The 19095-nt window shown below is 41.9% G+C and overlaps 1 protein-coding gene across 1 annotated transcript; it reads left to right on the top strand.

The window, feature by feature from the left end:
• Positions 1–8732: 8732 nt before the first annotated feature.
• On the top strand, positions 8733–11186 carry gngt1 (guanine nucleotide binding protein (G protein), gamma transducing activity polypeptide 1). Its single transcript, XM_068004493.1, has 3 exons — positions 8733–9007; positions 9145–9244; positions 10475–11186. Exons 2-3 carry the CDS (start codon positions 9164–9166, stop codon positions 10598–10600), a joined length of 207 nt encoding a protein of 68 aa, XP_067860594.1. The 5' UTR covers positions 8733–9007; positions 9145–9163; the 3' UTR covers positions 10601–11186.
• Positions 11187–19095: the final 7909 nt, after the last annotated feature.

Below are 19095 nucleotides of genomic sequence, written 5' to 3'. Positions count from 1 at the left end.
CCAACTGGAAAACCAATGACGTCAGCTTCAACCCTGCCATCAGTTTCTTGGATCTGAAATAAAGTGCAATCAGTTTTCTGTATAACATCGATAACGTTTGCTATCCCAGAGGCGCGTTTTATATCACGCCTTGGTTTATTTTTTTAATTCTTACCCAACATTTGCAGGGCTATGGGAAAAGAGCAGGGGAGTGGGACTAATTGGATACTCTTTCATAGAGCCATGATGTGGAGATCCCAGTGATGGACTGGGGTTGACAAATGTAAGGAATCTTACAACACCAGGTTATAGTCCAACTGTTTTATTTGAAAATCACAAGCTTTCGGAGGCTTTCTCCTTCCTCAGGTGAGTGAAGGAGAAAGCCTCCGAAAGCTTGTGATTTTCAAATAAAACAGTTGGACTATCACCTGGTGTTGTAAGATTCCTTGCATTTTTCATAGAGCCAGCACAGGCACGATGGGCTGAATAGCCCCCGCCCGTGCTGTATGATTCTATGAAAGTAGTATTTTTGTTATGTAAACTTTAGGTGTAAGCCACGTTCATTTATGTGTGTGGCTGTATTTTTCAATCTATAGTTTGTGCACTTTTTGAGTAACCGTGTGGTATAGTTTAATACCAGTACAGCTCAAGAACTGTACTGACGTGGAAGCAAGTAGTTACATATGTTATGTGGCTTAAGCATTAGATATACATAACATTCCTTTGCTGTTAGTGGGATAAAAACATAAATACATAAAATGCCAAAGGGAAAAATCTCAATTGGCGGTCATAAAAAATTGATTTTTATCTGTGTTGAATTTTAACTTGTATTTTGTGCTTTAAGAAACAGCATTTGATGGGTTTAAACACAGGGTGTTCCTCAAAGGAAAAGCATGAGTTCAGAGACCAGACAGGCTCACTAAAGCAGGCTTCACAGGGTTCTTAGGAAAACACAATATGAAGTCTAAGATGTTAATTGTGTTATATGGCTGCAGACGTCACATTGTACGGCAAGCATCATATGCCATTGTCAAAGATTAGCTAGACATTTAATAATGATAAGGAAAATGCAGCCTTTTATTTCAATATAACTGATGAGGTAACAGGGCAGATGAGGGCAATGCAGTTGATTTTTAAAAATTTGTTCATGGGATGTGAGCGTCGCTGGCGAGGCCGGCATTTATTGCCCATCCCTAATTGCCCTTAAGAAGGTGGTGGTGAGCTGCCTTCTTGAACCACTGCAGTCCGTGTGGTGAAGGTTCTCCCACAGTGCTGTTAGGAAGCGAGTTCCAGGATTTCGACCCAGCGACGATGAAGGAACGGCGATATATTTCCAAGTCGGGAAAGTGTGTGACTTGGAGGGGAACATGCAGGTGTTGTTGTTCCCATGTGCCTGCTGCCCTTGTCCTTCCATGTGGTAGAGGTCGCGGGTTTGGGAGGTGCTGTCGAAGAAGCCTTGGCGAGTTGCTGCAGTGCATCCTGTGGATGGTGCACACTGCAGCCACGGTGCACCGGTGGTGAAGGTTGTGAATGTTTAGGGTGATGGATGGGGTGCCCAACATGCGGGCTGCTTTGTCCTGGATGGTGTTGAGCTTCTTGAGTGTTCCATCACACTCCTGACTTGTGCCTTGTAGATGTGGAAAGGCTTTGGGGAGTCATGAGGTGAGTCACTCACCGCAGAATACCCAGCCTCTGACCTGCTCTTGCAGCCACAGTATTTATGTGGCTGGTCCAGTTAAGTTTCTGGTCAATGGTGACCCCCAGGATGTTGATGGTGGGGGATTCAGTGATGGTAATGCCGTTGAATGTCAAGGGGAGGTGATTAGACTCTCTCTTATTGGAGATGGTCATTGCCTGGCACTTGTCTGGCGCGAATGTTACTTGCCACTTATGAGCCCAAGCCTGGATGTTGTCCAGGTCTTGCTGCATGCGGGCACGGACTGCTTCATTATCTGAGGGGTTGCGAATGCAATTGAACTCTATGCAATCATCAGCGAACGTCCCCATTTTTGACCTTTTAATGGAGGGAAGGTCATTGATGAAGCAGCTGAAGATGGTTGGGCCAAGTACACTGCCCTGAGGAACTCCTGCAGCAATGCCCTGGGGCTGAGATGATTGGCCTCCAACAACCACTACCATCTTCCTTTGTGCTAGGTATGACTCCAGCCACTGGAGAGTTTTCCCCCTGATTCCCATTGACTTCAATTTTATTAGGGCTCTTTGGTGCCACACTCGGTCATGGACTTTCAAAAGGCATTTGATAAAGTTCCGCATGGTAGGCTTACCATCAAGACTGCGGCCCATGGAATAAAGGGAGCAGTAACAACATGGATACAGAATTGACTAAGTGACAGGAAACAGAGAGTAGTGGTGAACGTTTGTTTTTGGACTGGAGGGAGGCGTACAGTGGTGTTCCACAGGGATCGGTGCTGGGACCACTGCTTTTCTCAATATATATTAATATTAATATATATTAATGACTTGGACTTGGGCGTACAGGGCACAATTTCAAAATTTGCAGATGATACAAAACTTGGAAGAGTGGTAAACAGTGAGGAGGATAGTGATAGACTTCATGAGGATATAGATAGGCTGGTGACATGGGAGGACACGTGGCAGATGAAATTTAATGCAGAAAAATGCGAAGTGATACATTTTGGTAGGAAGAACGAGGCGAGGCAATATAAACTAGAGGGCACAGCTTTAAAAGGGGTACAGGAACAGAGAGATCTGGGGGTATATGTGCACAAATCGTTGAAGGTGGCAGGGCAGGTTGAGAAAGCAGTTAAAAAAGCATATGGGATCCAGGGCTTTATAAATAGAAGGATAGAGAACAAAAGTATGGAAGTTATGATGAAACTTCATAAAACACTGGTTCGACCATAACTGGAGTATTGTGTCCAGTTTTGGGCACCGCACTTTAGGAAAGATGTGAAGGTCTTAGACAGGGTGAAGAAGAGATTTACTAGAGTGATTCCAGGGATGGGGGACTTTAGTTAAGGTGGATAGACTGGAAAAGCTGGGGTTGTTTTCCTTGGAACAGAGAAGGTTGAGAGGAGTTTTGATGGAGAGAAACTGTCCCCATTCGCAGAAGGGTCAAGAACCAGAGGATGTTGATTTAAGGTGATTGGCAAAAGAACCAAAGGTGACATGAGGAAAAACTTTTTTTATACAGCGAGTGGTTAGGATCTGGGATGCACTGCCCGAGGGGGTGGTGGAGGCAGATTCAATCATGGCCTTCAAAAGGGAATTGGATAAGTACTCAAAAGGAAAAAATGTGCACGGCTACGGAGATAGGGCAGGGGAGTGGGACTAGCTGGTTTGCTCTTGCGTAGAGCCGGCATGGACTCGATCGGCCGAATGGCCACCTTCCATGCTGTAACCTTTCTATGATTCTATGATTCTATGAACTTTAAAGAGGTTTGGATTGTACTTCTGTGGAATATTTTGTGCTATCCAGCAGAGAAGCTGGACCAGTTTTGAAACTACAGCTTGTTTCACAATGTAAGAAGTGAACTTTTTGTTTCAAAGAGAATACAGAGAGGGATAACCAAACAGATTAGGCACCCGACTGTGAAAAAAAACTGTTTAAAATGATAAAGGGATTTGATAGGATAGATACAGAGAAACCGTTATCTCTGGTGGGGGAAATCCAGAACAAGAGGGCACAATCTTAAAATTAGAATTAGGCCATTTAGGAATGAAATCAGGAAGCGCTTTTTCACACAAAGGATAGTGGAAATCTGGAACTCACTCCTCCAAAAAGTTGTTGATACTGGGTCAATTGAAATTTTCAAGACTGAGATAAATAGGTTTTTGTTAGGTAAGGTTATCAAGGGATATGGAACAAAGGTGGGTAAATGGAGTTGAGGCACAGATCAGCCATGATCTAATTGAACGGCAGAACAGGCTGGAGAGGCTGAATGGCCTGCCCCTGGGACTATGTTCCTATGTAACTAAGGAAGCTGTGAATGTTTGCATTGGAGAAAAGAAGATTCAGGGTCGACCTTAATAAAGTTTTCAAGATTCTAAAATGAACCCTGATAAATCGTTTGATACAACAACTACTTCTGTAACCGGGGGGAACATGGGAAGAGACTCTGTATGCTACAGACTCTATATGCTACAAAGTATCAAAGTTAGATTCAACTACTTTACACGGAAAGTGGTGAAAGCGTGGAACAGATTGCCAAGGATGCAGTGGAGATGAATAGTGTTAACAAATTCAGGAAATGGTATTTTGGTGATAGAAACAATTGATCAGTATAAGAAATATAGAATTTTTTAAAAAGTTTTAATGACTGGCCAAATGGACCACAATTATCCTTAATGAGCCTTATTGTATGTTCCTAAGCTCTTATGAACGTCTCCATGTTCTTTGGACAAGTTCCACCAGCTCTCAGCCAATCATTCAGATGGATTACTCTATAGCAGCAAAGAGTTGCATCTTGGGGAAGAAACACAATGTCTGCAAAGCTATTCCATCTGTCAGATGATCATGGGGTAGAGCCAAGCCCAGAATCTCCTATCCTCCTAATCAAAGGAGAAAATGTAACAGCGGTAAGTGGGGGTGAAGAGGAGGGTGGGGGCAGTTAGGGGAAACATGGGGGAAATGCTGAAAATTTAACAGCATTCAAGTAATAATTGTTTGATTATCTTGCAAGAAATAACTTTCTCAGTCTCAATTGATGGCTGTTCAGGTAACTTTTCAGGGTGTGATGGCCAGATTCCCCTGCTGAATATTTAGCATTTATTTTCCTATATGTTTTCTTTCAGTAAGTTTTGTTTTTTTTAATTAAAATATCTATCAATTGTGAAGTTAAAAAAATTAACTAGACAATGCAATATTTGACATAAAATTTAAAATTTTGGGTGAGGGCGAATACACCTGGATCCCTTTAGGAAAACACATTGCAGAACATGCAAGGGAGGCAAGCAGCGTTTGGAACATGTGTGTACAATTCTAAATTTGCTTCCCGTACCTCAAGGTGTCATCACTGCAGTTTGTTTAATGTAATGTGAAAAAAATAAACATTTTTGTGCTCATTGAAGTGAGGAATGTTAGTGCTGAGGAATGCAACATTTTCTATTTGAGGCACACGGGTAGATTTTCCTCCTCAGTGTAAGAGTCTGGTGAGGGGGAAGCCCTTATCACAAAATCAGCCTCAGGCTGCTCATGATTTTCCATCCAATTAAAGTCTTACGTCTCAGCCCTGAAGAGGAAAACCTCGGTCCCAATGACAGCATCAAACACTTTCAAGTCAGATAGACTGCAGCTGGATACAAAATAAAGCTTCCTCTACCTTGCCTCAACAATATGCCTCAGCCCTAATCCCAGATGTGCGGCATGATGGGCACTGAAGTCCCATCATTTTGATCCTGAGAGGACAGACGGAGCCTCGGTTTAACATCTCATCTGAAGGATAGCACCTCTGACGGTGCAGTGCTCTCTCAGTACTGCACTGAAGAGTCAACCTAGATTTTGTACTCAAGTCTCTGGAGTGAGACTTGAACCCACAACCTTCTGACTCAAACCAGAGAGCTACCACTGAACCATAGCTGACACCTATACCCTTTCTGGAATAGACAATTGGTAAATGCTCAGAGAAAATACAGCAACATGCACTGAAACTGAAGGGAGGGAGATGTGAGGTTTCTACTTCCATCGTATCTGTAAACTAAAATTGTCGCCTTTTTGTGGCCATCATGATCTTGAAATGTTGGGAGCGAAATTGGACCGTATTTTGCCTGATTTTCTGGAGTGAAATGGGTCCAGAAACGAACAATTTATGCTGACAATCCCATGGAACCAGAATGCACAGAAAATGCCTGTGGTTGTCAAGGTCACCGTGGTCCTTAATTTCTGCATCACAAGGTAATTTCAGGCTGCAACATTTAACATCATCCAGTTTGCTGTCAGGGGTGTCCGAGGCTCTGTACTCCATGAGGAACGACTTCCTCTCCTTCCCCATGGAGCAAGCAAGCTTCCCAAGAGTGCAAGAAATAATTGCATGCTCCATGACAAGACCCAGGCATGTATGTGTGCAGGGAGGGATTCTACTCTCCCAATGTGCAGGTGGTGTGAGATGACAGGCAGCCCATCATACAGGTCAATGCCGATTTCCTGGCAGTAGTCAAGGCACTTTCATCAGGCATTAAGCAGGCTGTTTGGAGACAAAGATATCTATCCCCTGTACGCATGACTCTTGATTCCTGTCAGGAACCCAAATACAGAATCTGAGGAGCACTATAATCAGGTCCATGTCTCCAATAGAGCTCTGATCGAACAAACCATCAGCATCCTGAAACAGAGACTGCCTGAACTGTTCAGGAAGAGTTCTGCAGTACAGCCCCGACAGAGTCTCCAAATGCGTGGTCGTCTGCTGCATGCTGCATAACTTTGCCCTGTAAAGGAGCCAACCTTTGGAAGCACCTCGGGAGGAAGAATTGCAGGAGCAGGAAGGTGATCAGGAAGATGAGGATGAAGAGGAGGAGATGAGGCAACCAATCGTGCGAGCTGCCAGAGCTGTGAGGCAGTAAATAATCAAGGAGAGCTTTACCTAAATAACCCCTTCTCTCCCCAAAGCATTCTAAAGTTCATAATTCAAAAAACATTAACTATAGACAACTAAAACTCACCCTAGTGTGAAGTCCTGTTTCCTGATTTCTGTGCTCTTTTATCTATTCTGGTGCTCCTATGATATGGTTCCCCTGCCCCTGCAACTGGAGTTTGGGAGGTGAAAGGCTGCTGCCTTGAGATAGCTCTGGTGGGCTGCCTTGAGGAGCTCTGAGCATAGATGGCCCAGCTGCAGACTGCTGCATCCTGACAGCGGCCAGGGCAGTCTGGCCCAGCTGGCTGCTAAGCACCAACATGTGCACTGGTTGAGAGGCTGGCGGGGTAGCAGACGTGCTGTCATCCTGCAAGAGGTGCCACTGCCACTGCCATGGTGCCACTGCTACTCTCGATGCAGAGCCTCAGCACTTCCACTGTTCTGCTTGAGAACAGAGTGCAGGAGTGATGTGAGGCTCTTGAAGCACCTTTCTATAGTCTCCCTCATGGCTTGAAAGCCAGAGGAGATGGAACCAGTCTGAGCTTCCACCAGAGGCTCCATCACTGTGGACCCCCCTCCTGTCTTCACAGAAATGACCACTTACTCCATGGTTGACTGCAGTGCTTTGATGGACTGCGCAAAAACCCCACACGAGACCTGCTGGCAGGCAACCCAGTGTACCTAGAAGTTCCTGGTGTATAGCCATATGTCTTCCTCTGTACTCTGGGCCTTCGTAGTCCACATCTTTGTCCTCTGCAGCAGGCTAGAATGTGAGTTCTTCCTCTGGTGAGTTTCTTCCTGGGCCATTCTATCCCCCTGCCCTTGCTCCAGTGCACTAGTGCTCGGTGTGTCTCATCGTGCAGACCTTTCTAGCCTACCATCTAAACTACAAGGGGTCGCAATCTCTGAGCTGGTGCCTGCAAGGGTCAGGTCAAGTAATGTTTCCTTTTCAATTGTGCTGACTTCCTCTTCCTCTGCTCCCTCAGGACCCTGTAGAGTTTCTGGAACTGAAATGGAAATGTGGACAGTTAGTGATAAGGGTAAGCAGAGATAGATGATAAGCTGCTTAACTAAAATGCACTTTGTCTTGCAGAGTGTGCAGAGTGATTTTGCAGTGGGTAGGGATAAAGAGGGTAAGATGTGCAGAAACCCTGCGGGACATGTCCTCCAGCTTCACCAGTCACCGAGGTCATGTTTCGCCCCCTTAGCCCACGATGTCCAGTGCCTCCTCCTCCAGTGGAGGCAGGACATGGATGTTTGCTCGCCCTCCTCCTGTCCTTGCCTATTTGAAGAAATTAATTTCAGGCCACTTACCACGCTGGCAGCGGCCTGAAGGTAAGTCCACTATGATGCGGTGCGGAGCAGCAATTGGGGAGGGGCGATTGGGATGCTATGCAGTTGGCAGAGCACTCCTGTTCCTCCTGGCTCCACAGTAATGATTTTTCCAAGAGATTGAGGGTCCTCCTACTCTGCTCTGCGATATCGAATTTTGGAGATGGGGACCTAAAACAGGCGTTAGACCCCTCATTTACATATGTAAGGGTGCCTAGTGCCTGTTTGGTCGGCTGCGAGGGACACGTAAAAAATCACCCAACCCAATATCAGGTCAGATTTCTTTCAAGCCTTATTTGGCATATGATTTTGGTTCCTGAAATTGGGCCTTGTTGCGTCCATTTTATGCCTGTAATACAGGCTCAGCAAAGTCCAGTTTCTACCCAATTTTATTTTCTAAAAACATACTATCAGAAAATGTTATCACAGAATAACACTGCACTTTTAATGCTTGATCAAAAGTAAAACTTTGTCGTATCGAGGGCAGATTTTTTAAAAATAAAAAATATCAACCTTTTTCAGTAATTTTGAAGAAATCTTCCTGTTTTAAACGAACAAATAACAAGCTTTGCCAATGTGAGCACTCACTTTGCAGATAATGATTTTAAGTATAATACAGTGCTGTCTGTAATGTGGTAACCAGAATGTGTGGCTTATTATAAGTGATTCCGACTGTATGGAGCAGGTGACCCACTCCAACAGATGTATAAGAGGCGATAAATACTCTGATAACAGACTTTTGCAGATTACCACTACTGACGTCAGTATGATCCACTCTATTAATAAATGTAATTTTAAAATAAACAAAAAGTATGTTTACAGGGAGGCTGACGAACCAAAGGAAGGATATGTGTTTTTTTTTTAAAAACTGTTTCCTTTGGAAATTGCAAATGCAATTCTAGAACAATATGTTTGGCAAGGAAGGATTTTCGCTCCTTCTACTTAATGATTATATCTGTTAAGGCTTTTGATTTAATCATATTATAAGATTAAGATATTATAGGCCTTGCTTTAAAACGTCTGACAGAAGGCTGTGGCATCACTGGTGGTGGCGGTGGACTGTGAAAGTTACGTCGACAGTGGCCGTGGCAGGAGAGTCTCACCGACAGCTCGCCAGTGAATGAAGTGAATTTACCCCGGGACAGGTGAGCTCATCACTTCCAACACCATCCACTCATTTGCATTGTGGAAGGATTTTACCGTGTTTGTTTTTAAGCATCCACGCTTTAAAAATTGCGATTATTTTGACAAGATTATGAACAAAAGTTTGTTTGTTTTTAAGACAATTGTAACAGCTCGGGATGGAAGAGTTGACAGATAAGGACCGTTTGAAAATGGAGGTAGACCAACTTCGTAAAGAATTACCATTAGAGAGGCTGCTGGTAGGAGCTCCTATTTATGATTTCAGAACACTAACACTAATTTGTTGTATTTTCTTGTTGCTGCTTTGTGGGGCTGCAGTTATCCTATAACAATCTCCAAGCTGATGTTAAGGTTCATTTCACATAATAAAACTCAAACGGCAAATTGTCTATTAGCATTAATGAAATCTGATTAAAGATCAAGAATGTGACGAATTAATTAAAATTTCAAGCAAATCCGATATACGGTATATTTTAATACTATGGGCTTTGGACATGCCTGATGCTAACAATGAATGCCAAAATTGAGGGAACAAAATATAAAGTCAAGACAAAACCACCCACTGCTGTATCTTAACACATCTAATATTACCCTTATCTACAATCTTTCCTCTAACAAGTACACGTCCATTATGAATAGCCACAGAGCACCGTGATCTGGCTGTTCTTCATTAAAGTTAGGTCTTTTCTCAAAATTCAACAGACCCATAATGTGCAGCATGCCTTCAATTATATCAATAATCTACCAGACTACCGCAAATTAAAAATGATAAGTAATAAAGCATGATCCGTTAGAATATGTAAGTAACATTGTATTAAAAGTAAGAAACAATGAAACAGAAAATTCTAACATTGAATATTTTGTAAAAGTTATCATGTCACAGGTAATTGCTTAGATTGATCACCCATAAAATTATGGTGGCTTGATTAATGTTTACAGCACCAGTAGCTTTGTGAAGCACACGAGGGAGAAAGGAATAGAAGGATATACTGATAAGGTTAGATGAAGAGGGGTTAGAGGAGGCTCGCATGGAGCATAAATGCCGGCATAGACAAGTTGGGCCGAATGGCCTGTTTCTGTGCAGTTAACTCAAAGTAACTCTATGAAGCCTCAGATGGTCAGCAACAAAGTCAGCTTGTTAAGTCAGAGATCACTGAGGAGTGCGTATTGCTCCTCCTAATTTACAATATACATAAATGTTACGATACTGGAAATCCAAAATATAAACAGAAAATGCTGGAAATGCACAGCACATCAACTAGCATCTGAGGCTGCAATTATACTACGCTATCTTATCTGTAAAGTGTAAAGCACAGCCAGCAAGGTCCATTTTGCATTGCCTGGCTGTGAATGGCACTCTCAGCAGCAGGAGACAGCTCTCTGCATGTATACTTTTGTTGATGTGTTTAAAGTCTACTATTACTCCATTTATCTTTTATCACTTATAATTTGACATTGAATTATTTCAGGTATCTAAGTGTGCAGAGGAACTGAAGGATTACATTGAATCACAATCTGCAGAAGATCCTTTGGTAAAGGGAATCCCTGAGGACAAGAATCCTTTCAAGGAGAAGGGTGGTTGTGTGATCACATGAACCAAACAGGACTCAGACATCCTCAGAGCATCAGGGTATTTTCTACAGCTTAGTGACCATTAGTGCGATGAAACCCTATAGATGCTAAACGTGGAAGGTGGAAAAATAGAGTCATCATCTCGGTTGGCATGACGTCTTTAATTTGTTATTGAATTTAAAAAGCATTTCAGCAGCTGGTGCAAAAAAACTGAAAATTTGGCAAATTCTACCAAGGATGGCAAGTTACCATTTGGAGAAAAAAAATCTTTTTGATTGCCGATCTGTGGCGGCTAACCCCATAAGAAATCATCATTTAATATTATTGAATTCTGACGAAAGGTTTTCGACCTGAAACGTTAACTCTGTTTCTTTCTCCAAAGATGCAGCCTGACTTGCTGAGTATTTCCAGCGTTTTCTGTTTTTATTTAATATTACATTCTGTGCAAGGAACTTATTTTGAAATTGCAGTATAAAAGTGTACATATTCTGATAACTGATGAGTGTATAAACTGAACCCATATGCAGAAATTTATCAATAAAACAATATTATTTCCCACTTCAAATACCATATTGAAAAGCCACCTAAAGTAATAAAATTTTTACAATTCATATTCCCGAAAACTTGTTTGAATGCGTCAATTCTATCATCAATTTCAGCACTGATAGTACACAATAATTGGAATTTACAAATCATATATAAATGGGGTCCAAAATCACTCTGATAACACACTTAGCTAATTTAATACAGAATTTAGCAGATCTTTTACTGGCTTTTAGTTTTGATACAGTCATACTGGTAAAAAATCAACTAATACAGGTGTTGATGCTCAAAATAAATACCTGTTTATAGAAAGTGTACAATGGCATTTTGCATTATGGTTTATCCCCATTGTATGGTTTCCAAAGAGAACATATGGAACTTCAAAATATAATTTAAGCTTTTGAGCTTTTTGCAACAACAATTTTCATTTATAATGTTAAAAAATAAGCCCCAAGGCACTTCACAGAGAGCTGCAATGAGAACGGAAGCTGAGCCAGTAAAGGAGAGATTAGAAGGGGTGACCGAACACTTGGTGGAAGAGATGAGTTTTGAGAAGATTGTTAAATGATGAGGCAGAGGTAGAGAGACAGAGAGCTTTAGGGAGGAAATTGAGATAGAAGAACTGAAGTGGCTGAAAGGTGTGACACCAAAGGTAGAGCAAAGGGAGGGGAGCTGCACAAAATGTCAGAGTCGGAAGAATCAAGTGTTACCGAGGAGAAATAAATGACTGGAAAAATTGCAGCTATGGAGGGATTTAAACATAAGGATGAGATTTTTAAAGTTAAAGTTTTGGTGGACGGGCTGCCAATGTCAGCAGCATGGGTATAATGGTTGAGCAGGTTGTGGGGTGGGATACGTGAAGCAGAGTTTTGGACAATTTGGAGTTTATGGAGTATAGGAGACCAGTGAAGAGAGCAACAATAGTCAAGTCTGCAAATGATAAATGTACATATAAGGGTTTCAACAGCAAAAGACCAGAGGCAGGCAACATTGTGGAGATGGAAGTAAGCAGTCTTTGTGGTGGAAAGGACATAGGGTTTGAAACTCAGCTCAGGGTCAAACAGGACACTAAGGCTGAGAACAGTTTGGTTCAGCCTGAGAGGGTGGCCAAGGTAAATAATGAAATCAGTAGCAAATAAAGAAAGTTTGTTTCAGAGGTTAAGGACAATGATTTTGGTCTTCTCAATGTTGGGCTAAAGAAAGTTATGACTCATCCAGAACTGGATATCAGACGAGGCGTTCTTTCTGTAATGTGGCAATTGTGGGGGTGGGGTCAAGAGAAGTGATGCAGAGATAGAGTTGAAGGCATTGATGCATATGTGGAATTCCAGCTGGTCCATCGAGTCTGTCCCATTGCAATTAGGCAACATGACCCTCAATGTTCCCCACGCACCAGCTGCCAAGTAATATCCCTAGAGAGACAAAAAACAGATTTTAAAAACTCTAGGCCAATTCAAGGAAATAATAATTCTAGGAATTTCCTCTCCGGCCCCTGAATGTACTCAAAACGAGTTTCAAAACAGTGACCACAAGCTACATCACTCGACATCCCAACAAACTTTTATACCTAGTGATATCAGCCTTCCAAGAACTCATCCAGCAGGGAATCCTCATCCACTACACAAGCTACCAACTTATTCCAAAGGTCAGTGGTCTTCTGTGAAAAAAAAACCTCCTGATATCTTCTATGCTTATGTAATTTATACACATATCTCCTTGTTTTCCCTAATTTATCTGATTTAAATAATCCATCCACATGCACACTGTATCATAGTAGGTACAGCACAGGAGGAGGCCACTCGGCCCATTGTGCCTGTGCTGGCTCTTTGAAAGAGTCTCATTCTCCTCCTCTTTCCCCATAGCCCTGTAAATTTTTTCCCTTCAAGTATTTATCCAATTCCCTTTTGAAAGTTATTATTGAATCTGCTTCCACCACCCTTTCAGGCAGTGCATTCCAGATACAACTCGCCGTGTGAAAAAATGTTTCCTCATATCATCTCTGGCTTATTTGCCAATCACCTTAAATCTGTGTCTTCTAGTTACTGACCCTTCTGCCACTGGAAACAGTTTCTCCTTATTTACACTATCAAAACCGTTCATGATTTTGAATACCTCTATCAAATCTCCTCTTAACCTTCTCTGTTCTAAGGAGAACAGCCCCAGCTTCTCCAATCTCTCCACATAACTGAAGTCCCACATCCCTGGTACCATTCTAATAAATCTCTTCTGCACCCTCTCTAAGGCCTTGACATCCTTTCTAAAGTGTGTTGCCCAGAATTGAACACAATACTCCAGCTGATGCCTAACCAGTGTTTTATAAAGGCTTAGCATAACTTCCTTGCTTTTGTACTCTATGCCTCTATTAACAAAGCCCAGGATCCCATATGCTTTTTCAACAGCCTTCTCAACTTGTCCTGCCACCTTCAAAGATTTGTGTATGTGCGCCCCCAGGTCTCTCTGTTCCTGCACCCCCTTTAAAAGTGTACGATTTAGTTTATATTGCCTCTCCTCATTCTTCCTAAAAATGTATCACTTCACATTTCTCTGTGTTACATTTCATCTGCCATGTGTCTACCCATTTCACCAGTCTGTCTTTGTCCTCCTGAAGTCTGTTACTGTCCTCCACATTGTTTACTACATTTCTGAGTTCCGTGTCATCGGTAAACTTTGAAATTATACCCTCTATACCCAAGACCAGGTCATTAATATATATCAAAAAGAGCAGTGGTCCTAATACTGACCCCCAGGGAACACCACTGCATACTTCCTTCCAGTCTGAAAAACAACTGATCACCACTACTCTCTGCCTTCTGTCCCTTAGCCAATTTTGTATTCACGCTGCCACTGTCCCTTTAATCCCATGGGCTTTAATTTTGCTAACAAGTCTATTATGTGGTACTTTATCAAATGCCTTTTAAAAGTTCATATACGCAACATCAACTATCTAGTCCCACCATCATTTTAAATACTTCAATCAAGTCATCTTAAAGTCTATACTTTTCTAGAGTCAATAAAGACAACTCTCTGAGCCTATTATGATAACTAAGGGTTTTTAAACAAGGCTTTTTAAATTTAAGGTTTTGATAGGGTAGATGGAGAGAAACTATTTCCTCTGGCAGGGGAGTCCAGAACAAGGGGGCATAACTTTAATATTATTTCTTCACGCAAAGGGTAGTGGACATCTGGAACTCTCACCCCCAAAAAGATGTTGAAGCTAGATCAATTGAAAATTGCAAAACTGAGATTGATAGATTTTTGTTAGGTAAGGGTATTAGAGATTTGGAACCATGACAGGTAGATGGAGTTAAGATACAGATCAGTCATGATCTGATTGAATGGAGGAACAGGCTCGAGACCTGACCCCCAGGGTGGGTGGGGGGATACAAATTTAAAAATTGACAACCTGACCCCAGCTCACCTATTTTCGGTTTTAATTGACGTAGGTTGGGAGCGGGCAACCAACCCGCGCTCAGGAGATGGGTCATTTACTAAAATATTTTAAGGAGACTTTTAAGTAAAGTCTTATTTTGAAAACCTGCAGGCCAGTGCCTGGGCCAGCAGATTAAAGGAGGCGAGAAAGCCAGACCCATCAGGTAAGTACTTTCACAGCACTGCTTGTGGGCCAGGAGGAGCAGGAGTGCTTCTCCCCGGCCCATCAACCTTCTCTGTTTATCCCCCACAATGGGTCAACAACCCCTCTCCACGATGGGACCCCCGCGATTGACTGATTCCCTCCCTCCCCTGGCAACGTCTGAATCCCACACCCACCACGACCGATTTCCATCCCCCCTGAGGTCAGACCCCCCTCCGATCTGCTGCCCGGTTGCTTTCCAACCTGACAGACAGCCAGCCTGTGAAACTGTTGAAAACTGCCCAGGAAATCTGTTGAAAAAATTTAAAACAGGTCCTGCGATAAAAATTGGCAGGACCTGCAGCAAACCCTTACTTCCGGATTTCCCGTCCGCATATCCTCCCCCCCACTCTCTTCCTACCTCAGAGTTATTATCAGGGCCTATGTCTCTATATATCAATGGTGATAACCTGTGACAATGACAGCAACATGGAGGAGGGTAACCAAGAGAAAAACCAATGGATCAAATCGCTGCCAGAGAGATGAAAGTGACATGCAGAAATGCAGTAGTGACAGGGGATTCTATAGTGAGGGAAAGAGACAGGCACTTTTGTAGTCAGAACCAAAAGTCCCAAACTGATATGTTGCCTTTCAGGTACCAGAGTAAGGTCCAAGAGACTTCGGAGAGGGGAAGAGAACAGTCAGATAGAATTGAGGTCCTGCAAAGAGCAGCAATTAGGAGATAGGTTAATGAACAGAACCTAGAAGATATTAAGAAAGAAAGAACTTGCATTTCTATAGTGCTTTTCACAACCTCAAAATTTCTAAAAGTGCTTTACAGCTAACAAAGTACTTTTGAAGTGTAGTCACTGTTGTAACATAGGAAATGCAATAATCAATTTGTGCAGTGCAAGGTCCCACAAACAGCAATGAGATTACAACCAGATAACATGTTTTAATTATGTTAATTTAAGGATAAATGTTGACTAGGGTACAGGGAGAACTCTTCTATTTGTCTTCAAAAAGTGCCATGGGATCTTTACAGCAAGCAGAGGGGGCAGACAGGACCTCAGTTTAATATCTCATCCAAAAGACAGCATCTCCAACAATGCAGCAGTCTCTCAGTACTGCACTGAAATGCCAGTCTGGATTACGTACTCAAGTCTCTGGAATGGGGCTTTTAACCACAACCTTCTGACTCAGAGGTGAGGGTGCGATTATTGAGGCAAGGCTGATAGGTCAGGATTACTCATGGTGCCACTCATTAGTCAGTATCAGAATAGTAAGATAAGGGAGTGGCTGGTGAGATAGTGTAGGAGGGAAGGGTTAAGACCCCTGGGACATTAAGAGCAGTTCTGGGGCAGGAGTGGCCTGTACTCATTAGGTTTCACCTAAACAAGGCTGGGACTTATGTCCCTATTGGGTGAGTAATTAGTGCTTGCGGAGGGTTTAAACTAATATGGCTGGGAGAAAAGGAAAAAAAAATAAGAAGACAAAACAGAAAGGAAAGGAAAGGGGTGAAGGGGTGTAGGAAAAATAAAGGAGAAAAAAGAGAAAAGTTATAAAGAACAGATCAGGAGGGGGAGGGATTAAAACAAGGAAGATTGCCAAACAGACAGAGGCAGGTTTGAGTTGTATTTACGTAAATGCATAAGGTATTGAAAAAAAAGTTAGTGAGCTAGAGGTACAAATTACTATGGGGGAATATGATATAATAGCAATAAATAGATGTGATTTAGGGTATGAAAAAAAAGGAGTGTAAATCAAAGATTCCTTTACAGCACTGGAACATAGTGATGGTGCAAATGTTGAATGTATGTGGTTAGAGTTAAGGAATAACTCTTGGAAGTATTTTATTGATCACCAAATAGTGGAAAGGAGAAGATATCTGTAGACAAGTTAAAGAAAAATGCAGGAACAACAGGGCCATAATAATGGGTAGCTTTAATTCACTATTTTACAGACTGCAGTAATACAAGTGGCAAAGAAGAGGAGGGGTTTCTACATTGTGCCCAGGACTGCTTTCTGGATCAGTGTGTTTTTAGTCCATAAAGAGGCAATGCTGATTCTAGTTCTAGGAAATGAAGTGGGCCAAGTGGCTTATGTAAAGGTTGGAGAATATCTAGGAAACAGCAAGCATAACATAATTAGATTTCAGATGGAAATTGAAAATGAGCAGGAACAGTCAAAGATAAAGCCACTTGACTGAAATAAAGCTAATTTCAGTGAAATCAAAAGGGAACAAGCCTAGACAAACATGAAAGAAAATTGGCAAATAAGACCGTACATAAGAAGTACAGGTGGTACAGCAAAAGCTGGAGCTCCTTGGATGAGTAGAGAAATTAAAATTAAAATGAGACTTAAAAAAGTCATTTGACAAATCTAGGCCCAGTCTTGGAAAATAAACAAGTGAAATAGAGAAAATATCGAGTGGAAGTAAAAATGCATTAGAAAGGTGAAGAGAAGGTATGAAGATTGGCCCAAGCCCCACTCTCCAGTCTCCCACTGTCCCTAACCCTGAACCCTAATCTCTCTGCCACTTCTGCCCCATCTTCCTCCCCCCTCCATTTTCTTCAAGCTCATCTCATACATAAGAACCACTTCACACAATTCCTGACCACCAATTTTCTTTCATGGCCCCCATGCTAGCTGACATTGTAAATGTTTCCACTCTCCTCAGATACCATCCTTTTCTCTTCAAAATTTATAATCCCCTCCTCAAAAAACCCACACTCAACCTTTCTGTCCTTGTCAATTACCACCCTTCTCCAACCATTCTAAGGTCCTTGAGCATGTTGTTGCCTCCTTGATTCAGGACCTTCTCTCCTGTAACTCTGCATAAATTCCTCCAGTTCAGCTGCCACCCTTTTCACAGCAGCAAAACAGCCATAACCAAGGTCACAAATGACATCTTTTGTGACTGTGACGATGGTGCTTTATCCCTTCTTGTACTCTTCAACCTCTTCACAGCATTCAAACCGGTTGACCATGGCATCTGCCTCCTCTGTCATTCAGCTTTATAGAACACTCTTGCAGGGTTCCATTCTACCTATCTGAACATAGCCAGGGTCTCCACCACACTATTACTTCCAATGTCCCCCAACGATTTATCCTTCGTTACCTCCTCTTTTCACCTCATACTGCCCTTTGGTGACATTATTCTCAGGCTTGGCGAATGCTGAGAATACCTAGGTCTATGTCTCCATCACCTCCCTTGACCATTTGACTGCGTCTGTGCTATCAGACTGCTTGTCTTGGATGTGTCATAACTTTTTTCAGTTCAACATCAGGAAGGCCAAAGCCATTGTTTTAAACGCCCATCACACATTCCACTCCCCTGCCACTGTTCCAGGCTGATCTGGACCATAAGCAGTCTTGGTGTCCTGTTGATTTGTGAGCTGAGTTTTGTTAGTATTTTAGTTTAATCAGTAAGTACTAATGATTTGGGTTATTGAGCTTGACCATGTGAGGAACTTCAATTATTGTACAGTGCAAATGATCTCATTGTTGAAGCTCACCAGGTTAATGCCTATATCTCCATTGATAATAATTCAGCTCCTGTCAGTAATTCCTCCAAAGCTGTTCCCTCTTTACATCATCAGCGCTTACTGTGAATATAGGTATCCACAAACTATCAACACAAATGGGCAGGAAATAAGGTGTTAAAGTTATTTATGTTTTTTAGTAACTGATTTCTAAAAGTATTATTAATGGTGAAGTCCCTTTTTGTAAATTTTGAAGATACTGTATATGTAAATGAATAATAACTAACAAAGTATCACAAACATAGGCACAACAATAACTGGTGCAATAACAATTTCAACAGAAGTTCAACTTGTGTCCTTGGGAGTATAAAGGCCCTCCCAAAAAACGGATAACAACTAATTAATAGGACTATCGGATCTAATTAAGAATGAAGAGTCTGTTCTGAACGAAAATATGAGAGACCAATGTCCAAACTAACCAAGCCAAGAAAAACAGGAATAGATGATAAGGGAGGTGGTCCAGTCCAGTGATAACGAATAACATAATGGAAACAATTGCACCTTACGAATTAGAGCTAGGGAAATGTGCAGTAAACAAACTTAGAAATTTATCGTGAATGGCACTTCAATCATACAGATACAAATGACTAATCAAAAAGAGCGTATTACTTTTTATATACTGCATAATGTTTGCAAACCAATTTTACACTGATTCCTTTACATATTTTACCATAACTTTTTGAAATCGAAATGTAAGTAGCAAAATTCCTTCATACAATGACAAGTTGCTGAAGCTTGCTGAAAGTTGTGTTCAGATTGATGGGAAATACTGTCAAGTTTAACTTCTACTGATCATGATTTCCAACTATCTACATTTTACTTTATACCACACTTAAAACGTTATGTAATAGCAAGTCAG

Source organism: Heptranchias perlo, chromosome 2 (genome assembly GCF_035084215.1).
Source record: "Heptranchias perlo isolate sHepPer1 chromosome 2, sHepPer1.hap1, whole genome shotgun sequence".
Lineage (NCBI taxonomy): Eukaryota > Metazoa > Chordata > Chondrichthyes > Hexanchiformes > Hexanchidae > Heptranchias > Heptranchias perlo.
Note: the sequence above shows the minus strand (reverse complement) of the source record. Positions and strands in the feature narration are given on the sequence as shown.